The sequence below is a fragment of the Cydia amplana genome, chromosome 4, assembly GCF_948474715.1.
Source record: "Cydia amplana chromosome 4, ilCydAmpl1.1, whole genome shotgun sequence".
NCBI classification, from domain to species: Eukaryota; Metazoa; Arthropoda; class Insecta; order Lepidoptera; family Tortricidae; genus Cydia; species Cydia amplana.
The window spans coordinates 3254578-3268988 of NC_086072.1; the positions used below are offsets into that span (position 1 = coordinate 3254578).

The 14411-nt window shown below is 45.8% G+C and overlaps 1 protein-coding gene across 1 annotated transcript in view; it reads right to left on the reverse strand.

Annotated features, from left to right (window-relative positions):
- Window positions 1-481: 481 nt before the first annotated feature.
- The window catches only part of LOC134647490 (oxysterol-binding protein-related protein 1-like), a 36078-nt gene continuing 22148 nt past the window's right edge, over window positions 482-14411 (reverse strand). The window contains exons 7-13 of the mRNA XM_063501841.1: window positions 10028-10148; window positions 9708-9847; window positions 7444-7554; window positions 7053-7145; window positions 6669-6735; window positions 1552-1671; window positions 482-954 (exon numbers count right to left, since the gene is read on the reverse strand). Of these exons, the coding sequence (XP_063357911.1) occupies window positions 482-954; window positions 1552-1671; window positions 6669-6735; window positions 7053-7145; window positions 7444-7554; window positions 9708-9847; window positions 10028-10148 (1125 nt within the window). The remainder of the gene's footprint in view (window positions 955-1551; window positions 1672-6668; window positions 6736-7052; window positions 7146-7443; window positions 7555-9707; window positions 9848-10027; window positions 10149-14411) is intronic.

The following is a 14411-nucleotide window of genomic DNA, read 5'->3' on the forward strand; positions in this document are numbered from 1 at the left end:
TACAAATGCGGAAAAGAGTAAATTCGAAACGAGTGGCGAATTACCTATTCGCACGTGTATCGTACAACGTTTTACAGTACATATGGCAGTTTAAACTTTCGACATACGCACGGAAAGCTCTATTTCCCGCACTAGTTCGGGAAAGTAGCACCATATGTACTGTAATAAAAATTGCTTTACGGCTGTTCTTATTGGTTTAAACGTACCTTGGGTCTTTTTCCTGTGATACCTCGCGTTCCTATACACGTGTCCGCCTTGGGACACGAGGGTACCAAAAGATGAGGCGAGACTTAGTTCGTGGTGTAGAGAAGTGAGAGTGCCGCCATCTGTGGGGTTACACGTGTGTACTAACCTGGGGTTCTTGTTCCTGCGATACCTCGCGTTCCTGTACACGTGTCCGCCCTGGGACACGAGGGTACCACGGGAGGAAGCGGGGCTTAGAGCGGTGTGTAGAGAAGTGAGAGTGCCGCCATCTGTGGGGTTACACGTGGGTACTAACCTGGGGTTCTTGTTCCTGCGATACCTCGCGTTCCTGTACACGTGGCCACCCTGGGACACGAGGGTACCACGGGGAGGCGGGGCTTAGAGCGGTGTGTAGAGAAGTGGGAGAGCCGCCATCTGTGGGGTTACATGTGGCTACTAACCTGGGGTTCTTGTTCCTGCGATACCTCGCGTTCCTGTACACGTGTCCACCCTGGGACACGAGGGTACCACGGGAGGAAGCGGGGCTTAGACCGGTGTGTAGAGAAGTGAGAGTGCCGCCATCTGTGGGGTTACATGTGGGTACTAACCTGGAGTTCTTGTTCCTGCGATACCTCGCGTTCCTGTACACGTGGCCACCCTGGGACACGAGGGTACCACGGGAGGAAGCGGGGCTTAGAGCGGTGTGTAGAGAAGTGGGAGAGCTGGATAGAGGCGAGCCGCCATTTTGCTCGTTTGTGGGAGTTACGTCTCCTGCGGATAATAAATGGGGTTTGATGAGGAAATTATAAAATCAGAAAAGTTTAGTAAAATAACAATAGGGTATTTGAATGTATTTAAAATAAATTATTTTACAGCATGCATGAAATAGAGCACCAGAAGATTGAGAAACGTAGGAACGTAGCAGTTATTTTTAGACGCAATTTCTATTTTAAAACCCCTATAAAACTATAAAGAGTTTTATTGTGACGTCACACGCTAGTTTTTCATATCAATTCCATAATAGCAAAATCGTTTTGACAGTTCGAAAAAAGAAGCTGATTCGACTAGTAGTCATTTGACTAAATCAGTTTCACTGACTGACTGTCAAAACGATTTTCAAAAAGCATCTTTTCGACGCCGTGTCAAACACTAAAGCTGTCACGCTGGCGCCACGTCACCGAAGTGTCAAAACTGAAATTGAACTTTATGCATATGCACGGTAGGTCTATGTTGCTCTGTGATATGTGACCGATTAATCGGTCTTTGGCGTTGAACCTACGGTGCGGATATATCGGTCATTGGCGTCCAAAAGGTTAAACGCAATATTTTTTCTAAAGCATTCTGTCCTAAGTTCTGTTAAATGCTTACCGTCAAGACTACCTATAGGGGTCCGTCGCAAGAGGTCAGGACTACTGTTCCACGGACTCAAAGCCCCGAGGGGGCTGGACAGACCCGCTGTCACTAGGGTGTCATCATCGTCGTCTGTATCTAGAGAAATATAATTACTACACTTTACACACTCGTATCTAATACCTTTAAACGAGCAATTCTTGTTTATTTATTTATTTATATATATATATATATTTCGGGGATCTCGGAAACGGCTCTAACGATTTCGATGAAATTTGCTATACGGGGGTTTTCGGGGGCGAAAAATCGATCTAGCTAGGTCTTATCTCTGGGAAAACGCGCATTTTCGAGTATTTATATTCGCTCGGTCACCCAGATATTTTGCGTTATTTGACACATGACACTGATAACAGCAATAGAACGTAAAATATCTTGCACATCGAAATTACAAAGGAAGATTGCACTGCGAACGTTTACGTTCTACGTCTTTTTTTTTAAATTTAGGGTTGGCCGGACACCACCATTATGGATCGGTAGTCGTCTAAGTAAATCGATATAAATTTTTCAATTTAGGTCGCAACAATTCAATTCAATTCAATGTTTTATTCATAAAATATACATTTTACACGTCAAATTTTTAAACATTACCAAGTCTAGGTAAATTTTGTTATAAATCATTCATATTACAATAGTTATTAGATGTTTATAAGAAAGCATTATTAAATTTATTATATCTTCTTATTATTATTTATTAATATAATTCTAGCTTTATAACCAATCGTAATCGCTTGCTGTGACAATCGATTTGGGTTAGTTACATCTCTATATACGTCAGTCATAATGTGTCAAATAACGTAAATAAGAATAGTTCCACTATATTAACAAGGAACTCGGATCGGGGATTTGACAGACCCCGTCAGCGATGGTTGGATAAACTGGCGGCCTAGCCAAGGTGACGATCGCTATCGCTTCGCCATCGAATCGCTTTGCTTCTCTATCACTCTTTCATATTAGTGCGACAGTGACAGTTGCGTTTCGTTCGCTACGTAGCGATAGCGATTGGCATATTGTCGACGGGGCCTGAACTCCTTGAATGGCCAGACACAGCACTGGATCGAGATCAGTGGAAAAATTGGGTGGAGGCCTTTGCCCAACAGTGGGATAAGAAAGACTCGAAATAATAATAAAGATACCCACACAGGCTTTTTTGGGTTCCTAATTCAAAATGTAGATAGAGATTAAAACGATTTCAATTTTGATTAAATGATTATATAATAATAATAATAATAATTCGCCACCGCGCCCGACACCAGCGAGTCGAGCGACGAGTGCGGGCCGCCGCCGCCGCCGCCACGACCACCTGCGCGACGAGGGCGGCCACCGCTGCCGGCACGCTTGGGGCCTGCGGGACATCCTGCCCCGCCCACGGCTCCCGCTGCCGGTGGTATAGTGCGTCGCATGAGATGGACTCGACAAATGAACGAGAATGTCATGCGCGCCTATTATGGGGCTACAGAGGGGGGAACACAGCTATCCGCCTATCGTTCAAGAATACTGCCTCTGTTTCAGGCTCTTGAACCCACCATCACCGTGTCGGAGCAGCGATTATCGGATCAGGTGCGCGTCATTCAGCGGCTAAAGCGGTTGGATGACTCGACACTTGATCGGCTTCGCCTGGAGGCTCTCTCTGCTTGCGCGGCCTCCACCTCGGCGCGGGACCCGCCCGCGACGTCGCCGAATCCGGTGCCCGCACCCGACCGGGCACCGGGGGCACCGCGGTTGGATCTCAACGCCGACGAGGAGGAGATCGCGCAGAGTGTGAGTAGTACAGCCAATGAGCAACTGAGGAGGACTCTGGATGAGGCGATTACGCAGTATCGCTCCACTCCCAACACTAGGCCACGATTACCACGTTTGCCTATGAATAGACGCAATCTAGCGCTAATGGGAGCCCTAAACGCTTTACTAGAGCCATATTTGCGGACTAGTAAAGATTTAGATGATACGCACGCGATCATGTATTGCGGAGCCATCGCGGCGTGCCGTGTTGCACGAGTCAAGTTTCCGGACTCTGAACGTGCACCTAGGACCGCCGGAGGTGCCCCCGCATGGCAAATACGGATCGAGCGACGTATCAGCTCCTTTAGGACTCTTATCGCAAAGCTGATCTGCTTCAGGGGGGGCAACAATCGCCCCCGAGTAATGCGCTTTGTAAACCAGGCGTTCGCGGGGACGGATATCAGACCCCGCGACTACATGGCCAACGTTACGGAGCGCATCGACTTTCTAAAGCAGAAAGTCTATGCATGGGCAAACCGTATTCGCCGCTACAGAGAGCGTGTGGATCGATTCCAGCAGAATCGTCTTTTCCAGAGTGACCAAAGGAAGGTGTACCGAAAGTGGGAGGAAACCAACCTTCGTGAGTCCGACACGCAGCCGCCGGATCCTACTGTCATGACTGACTTCTGGCGTAGCATCTGGTCGGTGCCTGTCGGACACACCGAGGGGAGTTGGATGAATGTTGTCGAGCGTGAGTGCGAGTCCATCGAACCTATGGGGGTAGTCACTATCACCCCCGATGACGTAAGTTGTGCCATCCGCACGACCCAGAACTGGAAAAGTCCTGGGCCGGATGGATTGCACAACTTCTGGCTAAAATGGTTCCGATGCTCGCACTCCTGCTTGGCAGCACAATTTCAACAAGCCCTCGAGCTTGGTTCTCTCCCACCTTCCTTAACAACTGGTGTCACCTTCCTGCTCTTCAAGTCCGGTAGTACCACGGAAGCAAAAAACTACAGACCCATCACATGCTTGCCTACACTCTACAAGCTCCTTACATCCATTTTGAGAGCAAAAATCAACGCGCACATTGTCGCAAATAATATTTTGGCTTCCGCTCAAAATGGATGTAGGGTTGGGTCCCGTGGTACTAAAGAGCTCCTCCTCATAGACATGACCATATGCCAACAAATCCGGCGGAACAAGGGGGCCCTCTCAGCCGCTTGGATTGACTACAAGAAGGCCTATGATTCGGTGCCTCATTCATGGCTGGGGAGGGTCTTAGAGCTGTATAAAGTTGATGCAACTTTGAGAGCCTTCCTAAGCGCGTGTATGGGGCGGTGGACCACAGTCCTTCGTCAACCAGGAGGCGGGAATGACCGCTCTGGTCCGCAGGATTTTATAAGGATTGAGCGAGGAATCTTTCAGGGTGACAGTCTGAGTCCCCTGTGGTTCTGCCTAGCTCTGAATCCCCTCAGCACTCTGCTGAAAGATTTGGGACTAGGTTGCCGGCTTCGGAGAGAGGGTGAAGTCATTTCTCACCTTCTGTACATGGATGACCTCAAATTATTTGCACCAAATAACCAAGACTTGTTGGACCTACTGAAAACTACCGAAGTCTTCAGTAGTGCCATCAACATGGAGTTTGGTGTCGATAAATGTGCGGTTATACATGTAGAGCGGGGGAGGGTTATAAATTCAACAAATTTACAACTCTCTGAGACAATGGCTTTCAGATCTATCTCTGAATCAGAAACCTATAAATACCTTGGTATGTCACAGTCGTTGGGTATTGAGGACGAGGGTATTAGACGGTCGGTGAAGGAGCGCTTTTTCAGTCGGCTCACAAAAGTCCTTAACAGTCTTTTGTCAGGAGGCAACAAAGTGCGCGCCTTCAACGCCTGGGTAATGCCCCTACTCACATACTCCTTTGGCATACTAAGGTGGACTCAGACCGAGCTGGACGCCCTGGATCGGAGGGTCCGATCACTGCTCACCGCACATCGCATGCTACACCCACGCTCGTCAGTTATGAGATTGTACATCCCACGGAAATGTGGAGGCCGAGGCTTCCTAAACGCCAAGGATCTCCACAACCGCGAGGTGTACAATCTCAGGAATTATTTCCTTAACAACGAGTGTGGGATGCATCGTGATGTGGTGGCAGTAGACAGGAACCTCACGCCGCTCTCCTTGGCAAACGAGAACTGGCGCAAACCTGTGGTACTAAGTACTGCGGATCGCAAGGCGGCATGGGAGAGTAAAGTGCTACACGGGCGGTTCTACAAGGCCCTCACGGGACCTGATGTGGACCTGCTCGCGTCGGTGAACTGGTTACGATTCGGGGACCTCTTCGGAGAAACCGAGGGTTTTGCCTGTGCAATTGCGGACGAAGTAATGATGACGAACAACTATCGGAAATATATCCTGAAGGACGGTACGGTCGACATTTGTCGGGCATGCCGCCGTCCCGGAGAGTCACTCAGGCATATCATTTCCGGTTGTTCTCATCTTGCTAACGGCGAGTACTTGCACAGACATAATCTCGTAGCCAGGATTATTCACCAGCAGCTTGCTCTTCTATACGGCCTTGTGGACCGCGAAGTACCGTACTACAAGTATTCACCTGCGCAAGTTCTCGAGAATGGTCGTGCCACGCTCTATTGGGATCGATCTATCATCACTGACAGGACTATTGTAGCCAATAAGCCTGACATTGTGATAATAGATCGATCGCAGCGCCGGGCCGTGCTCGTTGACATCACCATCCCCCATGATGAGAATCTCGTGAAAGCCGAGAAGGACAAGTCTAGTAAGTACCTAGACTTGGCTCACGAGATAACCGCCATGTGGGATGTTGATTCGACGATCATTGTCCCGATAGTTGTTTCAGCGAACGGTCTAATAGCGAAGAGTCTCGACCAACATCTTGAGAGACTCTCGCTAGGTGGTTGGATCAAGGGTCAGATGCAGAAGGCGGTGATCTTGGACACGGCGCGGATAGTCCGTCGGTTCCTCTCTCTGCAGCCCTGACCACCGGCAGCTTGGGCCTTGCCCCGCTGCTGGCGGCACCCTAGGTTAGGTTTTTTATAATATGTTTATAAGTATTTTGTATTGTTTTTGTAAGTGTTTTTGTATTTTATTTTTATATCCATATTATAAAATAACCTAACTTAAGACCAAAAATAAATAAAGAGAATAATAATAAAATCATTTATTTCAGGCAAAGCCCATAAAAGTGTTAGTGTATATTTACAATTAAAGCATAACTTAAGACTAGCTAATACCTGTACGATTTTATTAATTTAGCAAAGGTATTTAAGGGTTCGTGCATTAAATTTAATAATTATTTTTACCTTCAAACACGTCGAAGAAATTCTCCTTCGAATCATTCTGAGACGGCGTTTTCTTCTTTCGTTTGCTCTACAACAAAAAATATTAGATTAAGGATTTTAATAGTATTTATTTATTTATTAAAAGCAGTACGTAGAAACAATGGATCGTAAGAATTACAGTACTACGTACCACGTGAACAAATAGATTAGATTAGATTAAGTAGAACTATTTATTTCTTAAAGAAAAAGACACAGTATTTTACACAACAGGATAAAACAAAGGCTTTCACTAAAAGATCGTCAACTTAACATTAAAAACAGAAAGAAAATATAATAGAATATAAAATGAATAAATAAAACAATGTCGTAATAAAAATAAATAAGAAAAAGGTAAAGTTTAAATACCTTAGTGAGTTCCTCCGCAACAGACATTTCTAAAGCGTGGTGCGTCCTCGCCAACGCTGCTAGAGCCTCTTCTAATACCCTGTTCCGTTCAATCTGTAACAAAAAAGTATATGAAAGTCAGCTATTCACTTAGAGATCAAAAATTGTATGGAATCCAATATTTATTTCTATCAGGGGCCTTCAAACTGAAGGTAGTTTCGGCCCATGGAAAGGAAGAGAGAAGGCTGAATGACTTTTATGATCAAATTCTTGCTAGGCGATAATCATTAAATTCATTAAACCTCGTGAATGTCAGCTGCCGCTACGTTGGCGGATTGAAAAACGAAATTTTCTCAAAAACGAATTATCAAAGTAGGTATGTTTTTAGTAATTTCCTACAAGTCAAATATACCTCTCGATTGAGTCGCGCAGAATCAGCGTCTCTGGCTTGAGCCACGAGCGCCGCGCAGTGACGTAAAGAGCTAAGCGCCTCGGCGCCCGTGCCGCACGCGTGCTGGAACCTCTGTTGGAAAATATTCCGATTAAATTAAAATAATCCTTATATAAAATAGGCGTGACATGTACCGTAATGGCATCAAACTCTAACTAACCATGTAAGCAGAGTGATGCAAGGAATTTCCAACGTTGACCGATGCAGATGGCAGCGACTATAGCGTTAGCGCCGCATTCTCGTAGTTGCGTGTCGAGTAGAGCGAGGCTTTTGGTCGCGGCGGTCAGTCTGACCGACTCACCATGTAAGCGGAGTGGTGCAACGAGTTGCCAACGTTGACCGATTTGTTGAGAGCTGCGACTATGGCACCGCACTCTCGTAGTTGCGTGTCGAGTAGAGCGAGGCTGTTGGTCGCGGCGGTCAGTCTGACCGTAACTCACCATGTAAGCGGAGTGGTGCAACGAGTTGCCAACGTTGACCGATTTGTCGAGAGCTGCGACTATGGCACCGCACTCTCGTAGTTGCGTGTCGAGTAGAACGAGGCTGTTGGTCGCAACGGTCAGTCTGACCGACTCACCATGTAAGCGGAGTGGTGCAACGAGTTGCCAACGTTGACCGATTTGTCGAGAGCTGCGACTATGGCACCGCACTCTCGTAGTTGCGTGTCGAGTAGAGCGAGGCTGTTGGTCGCAACGGTCAGTCTGACCGACTCACCATGTAAGCGGAGTGGTGGAACGAGTTGCCAACGTTGACCGATTTGTCGAGAGCTGCGACTATGGCACCGCACTCTCGTAGTTGCGTGTCGAGTAGAACGAGGCTGTTGGTCGCAACGGTCAGTCTGACCGACTCACCATGTAAGCGGAGTGGTGCAACGAGTTGCCAACGTTGACCGATTTGTCGAGAGCTGCGACTATGGCACCGCACTCTCGTAGTTGCGTGTCGAGTAGAACGAGGCTGTTGGTCGCAACGGTCAGTCTGACCGACTCACCATGTAAGCGGAGTGGTGCAACGAGTTGCCAACGTTGACCGATTTGTCGAGAGCTGCGACTATGGCACCGCACTCTCGTAGTTGCGTGTCGAGTAGAGCGAGGCTGTTGGTCGCAGCGGTCAGTCTGACCGACTCACCATGTAAGCGGAGTGGTGCAACGAGTTGCCAACGTTGACCGATTTGTCGAGAGCTGCGACTATGGCACCGCACTCTCGTAGTTGCGTGTCGAGTAGAACGAGGCTGTTGGTCGCAACGGTCAGTCTGACCGACTCACCATGTAAGCGGAGTGGTGCAACGAGTTGCCAACGTTGACCGATTTGTCGAGAGCTGCGACTATGGCACCGCACTCTCGTAGTTGCGTGTCGAGTAGAGCGAGGCTGTTGGTCGCAGCGGTCAGTCTGACCGACTCACCATGTAAGCGGAGTGGTGCAACGAGTTGCCAACGTTGACCGATTTGTCGAGAGCTGCGACTATGACGCCGCACTCTCGTAGTTGCGTGTCGAGTAGAGCGAGGCTTTTGGTCGCGGCGGTCAGTCTGACCGTAACTCACCATGTAAGCGGAGTGGTGCAACGAGTTGCCAACGTTGACCGATTTGTCGAGAGCTGCGACTATGGCACCGCACTCTCGTAGTTGCGTGTCGAGTAGAACGAGGCTGTTGGTCGCAACGGTCAGTCTGACCGACTCACCATGTAAGCGGAGTGGTGCAACGAGTTGCCAACGTTGACCGATTTGTCGAGAGCTGCGACTATGGCACCGCACTCTCGTAGTTGCGTGTCGAGTAGAGCGAGGCTGTTGGTCGCAGCGGTCAGTCTGACCGACTCACCATGTAAGCGGAGTGGTGCAACGAGTTGCCAACGTTGACCGATTTGTCGAGAGCTGCGACTATGGCACCGCACTCTCGTAGTTGCGTGTCGAGTAGAACGAGGCTGTTGGTCGCAACGGTCAGTCTGACCGACTCACCATGTAAGCGGAGTGGTGCAACGAGTTGCCAACGTTGACCGATTTGTCGAGAGCTGCGACTATGGCACCGCACTCTCGTAGTTGCGTGTCGAGTAGAGCGAGGCTGTTGGTCGCAGCGGTCAGTCTGACCGACTCACCATGTAAGCGGAGTGGTGCAACGAGTTGCCAACGTTGACCGATTTGTCGAGAGCTGCGACTATGACGCCGCACTCTCGTAGTTGCGTGTCGAGTAGAGCGAGGCTTTTGGTCGCGGCGGTCAGTCTGACCGTAACTCACCATGTAAGCGGAGTGGTGCAACGAGTTGCCAACGTTGACCGATTTGTCAAGTGCAGCGACTATGGCGCCGCATTCTCGGAGTTGCGTGTCGAGTAGAGCGAGGCTATTGGTCGCGGCGGTCAGGGCGTCTTGCATAGAACCTAGGCACGGTAACAGCATTGTGATAATTGGTTGTGACAGATCGTACTGATATTATAATTGTGAAAATTTGTGTATGGATGATTGTATTAATCTGTCAGCTCCCACGGCTCATATATGAGCCAGAACGCTTATGGTGACGTCATATCGTGGGATTCGACAGGTTAAGGAAGTTTACTAACCTAAGGGTTTGCATTCATCCTCCATATCCTCGGTGGCTTCTTTTGCGGTGTCAGGCGACGCACCAGCCCAAAGATAGTGCCCGGAATAGGCTATGTGCTCGTTGAGAGCTGTTATCCATGACTGAAACAAGTTATTGTAGCAAAGTCATCAACTTGACTTCATAGTCAACCGGCCAGCGAACGCAAAGTCTTCTGGAAGTCTATTTTCGCTCATGTCGTCTCGGATATGGTATCGATGCATTCAGTGTAATGCCCTGAACATATATGAGATGACAAGCGCGAAAGTGGTGGGGGTAGTTGCTGTGACGTCATAAAGTCGGCAGTACAAACTTTCATTTTATTTTCTTTTAAACATACCATATGGGGTACCAAATGAAAGGGCTTTGTGAGTAGATCACAAATATATAACTTACTGTAACTTTTTCAATACTTGGTCTAACCATAGAGAAAAAAATACATAGATTGCTCACTCCATACATCAGTTTGGGTACCAAAAAGACTATTAGCATCGGAAAGTCTTATCTCAACAGCATAAAACTTTCCGGTCGGTGCTACATCGATTGTCAAGTAGCAGTACTGATAGTTCCTGTTTAGGAATATATTATTTCTTCTAGCAACATTGTACTTCAAATTTACATTCTTTCATTTTACCGGATATCCGTAATTCGAAACTACATTCAGTCATTTTAGATTTAAAAAAAAAAACACTTCGACAATGGCGGTAATATGGCCGACACCGCGTCCACTTAGTGTTAATTTCGATTAAAGTAAAATATCAGTCCTTGTGCATTTTCTGCCTTCTGCATCCTATTTCTTTTATAACTAGACAGTGACAGACTTAATTTGTGAGAAAGAAGACAAGAAGATCATAGAAGTTCAGCGGGCCCGCTCTCCGCGGGATTGCCAAGTAATTTTCTCTCACTGACCAGGTACTGTTTTCTAAATCCCTTTTAATCTTCGCGCCCATTTCATTCTATCCTTATTCTGTTCCTAACATAAAATTTGGTCCATTCGAGCAGGATATTTAAAAATCTATTTAGTAGAACCGGACATATTCATTCGAAATAATTTCATTTCATACGGTCGGCCATTAATTGTCAAGTCAAATTTGTCCAACTAAAGTTAACTGTCTGCAAGATTGCATTTGTCGTAATTAATTTACTGTCTGTACTCGGTACATTTATGCCTGCAAGTTTGCATTTGTCGTACTTTTAAACACTTAAAAGTAATTGTCTGTCCTCGGTTCGTGGATATTTTATCAAAAGTGACTGCATGTGTTGCATTATTCTTACGAAAGTAATTAGTTTTCTTGTCTACGTGTAACGTATTATATGTATATCATACTTTGTCTTAAACGTTAAAAGAAATACGTCATTATACGTTTAATTGTCTGCTTTGCATTTTAGAGTCGTACGTTTTAAAAAAATTGAAGGTGGAATCACATTTCTTTTTCGTTAGTGGTGGTAGCAAGATAAGGCTAGTGTTCACGTTCACAATCAGTTTGAGCGTTTTTAAAAGTCATTCCCATTCCGTTCAGTTCGAGTACAGTGCAAACATACCTTATTTTTAGTCTATGCTCGTGAACGACTTGAACGAAGTGAAGTGTCATTCGATTCCTGTCCTGTCAGTGTCACGTTAATTTTTGAGGTTAGAATTAAACTTATTCGAGTTGTTTATTGCTTTAGTTTGCATAACAAAGCCCGCAGCTTTGTTACTTTGTGGTTTGTTATAGTGTTTTGAAGGAGTACGTGGTGTTGTGAAAAATGAGTGCAGAAATACGTTACAAATTGGCCAAACTTCAAATAGATTTGTTATACAGTGCCGCGGAATCTGCTGGAGAAGATAATACAAAACTTCTTGAATTCAAAACGAGATGCAGCGATCTCATTCAAACAAAAAACGAGTTTAAAGACGCTTATGTGTCGGTGGAAGCGGCGAAGCGTGCAGGTTTCGATCCTGACAAGCACCTCGAAGAGTTTTTGGCTTATGACGCGAAATTGAACAGTGTAAGTGTTATTTATACACAATTATTTCCGGCGAATACGTCGACGTCTGCGAACGTAGGTAACTCACAGTTTTGCACACCTGATATACCTCTGCCGCGTATTTCGCTTCCATCATTTACAGGCGATGTCACGAAATGGTCAAATTTCATAAATATATTCAAAAGTATAATTGACGAGAGTGCTACCATCAAACCTGTGAGAAAATTACATTATCTGATATCATGTTTATCAGGTGAACCTCTTGATTTAGTCAAGCACTTGCCGCTTACTGATCAAAACTATGGTGTTGCTTTGACATTATTGGAGAACCGATTTTCCAATATACGACTTATTGCCGATACGCATTTAGAAGCTATTATGTCGCTTCCTGCCATTGTGAATTTAAGGTCTGACTTGAGATCTTTCTTGAACACTTTCAATGAACACTTAGCCGCTCTTCGAGCCTTGAAATTTAAAACTGATGAGTGGTCCTTTATACTACTCCATGTCCTATTGAAAAAATTGCCTATGGAGATGCGCAGTAAATTTGAATTAAGTTTGTCTGGATCGGATATTCCTAAATATTCTGAACTTATTGCTTTCTTGGAATATCAATGTAAGGCATTAGAAATGTCTATTGCTTTGAAGGCAACAGTTAGCGGGTCACCTAAACAACCTGTTGTCAAGACACCGCCTCATCGCAATACTAAACTGGTAATGCATGTCCAAGAGGGCAATAAGGAAATAAATTGTCGATATTGTAATTTGGATCATTACATGTATATGTGCAATAAATTTAAGGCTTTGAATATTGATCAGCGTAGAGATTTTCTGAAATCTAAAAATTTGTGTTTTAATTGTTTTGGTACACACAAATATCATGAGTGTAGTTCATTACATAAATGTAAGTTGTGTAGGGCTAAACACCACACTTTGATCTGTCCGTCTTCAACACTACCTGATAGCACTCCACCTGTGGTGAAGTCAGCTGTTGTCGTGGCTGAAATGGTTGAGCCTTCATATCCAGAAGGTGAACAAGAACCTAATAGCATTACCAGTGTTAATAATGCTACAATGAAGTCTTTCATGGTAAAGGATACTAAGCCTAAGTTGCCAAATGTACTGTTAGCTACGGCCATGGGCCTTGCTGGGAATGGCGATGGACATTTCCAACCTGTTCGCTTGTTTATTGATCCAGGCGCTGAATGTTCGATAATCTCTGAGGAGTGTGTTCAAAGACTCCAACTCAAACATAACCATCAACCTGTGTCTATCTATGGTGTAGGGCCGAGTGTGCCTCATCGGTCTCATGGAATGACCAATGTGTTTTTAAAGTCCATGACTTCTGACAAGCCATTGCTTACTGTTTCGGCTGTCATTTTAAAGTATGCTACTGGCGACTTGCCCAGTGTCTCTCTGTCTGCGGACATAAAGTCAAATTATCAAGGCCTGCAATTGGCTGATAATGATTTTTTCCTGTCTAGGCCAATAGACATTTTATTAGGCAGTGATGTCTACAATGACATTTTCTGTGGTGAGAAGGTGTGGCCTTCCACTGACTTACCGGCGGCTTACCGAACCATTTTTGGTTGGGTAATAATCGGTAAATCCTTACCGACTACCAATTCGGTTCCTCATCTGTCATCTCATCATGTGGCGTTAGATGATTGTCTGACTAGATTCTGGGAGATTGAACAAATTCCCGAATCTGTACTTCCTGATCCCGATGATCAAATTATTGAGGATCATTTTTTAAATAATGTATCGCGGGATAATGAAAATCGTTTTATTGTACGTTTACCCTTCAAGGGAAATCAAAGTGAGTTGGGTGATAGTCGTGAATTGGCCGCTCGGAGACTTTTAAGTCTTGAGAGGAGATTTAAAAGAGATCCTAAACTCAAGGCAGACTATAGTGAGGTGTTTCAAGAATATCTGGACGAGAATCATATGGAGCCTGTCTTTGACCCTCCGGGTAGTGGTAAATATTACCTTAGCCATCATGCTGTGATAAAAGAGTCTTCATCAACTACAAAATGTAGGCCAGTCTTTGATGCGTCTATGCCCTCTTCTACGGGCGTGTCTTTGAACAACGTTCTGCATGTTGGTCCCAAACTTCAGCGTAACATAGTAGACGTACTTACACGTTTTCGTCTTCAGCCTGTCGCATTCACTTGTGACATCAAGGGTATGTACAGACAAGTACTTGTGCACCCGGACGATCGTGACTATCAAAGAGTTCTCTGGCGTCAACACCCTGATGACCCCATTAAAGAATTTCGTTTGAGGACGGTCACGTTCGGAGTCTCCTCAAGTCCGTTTCTCGCTATGAGGTGTATCTTGAGATTGGCAGAGGAGGCCAAGACCTCACACCCTGTCGCTAGTCAAATTTTGTCTGATCA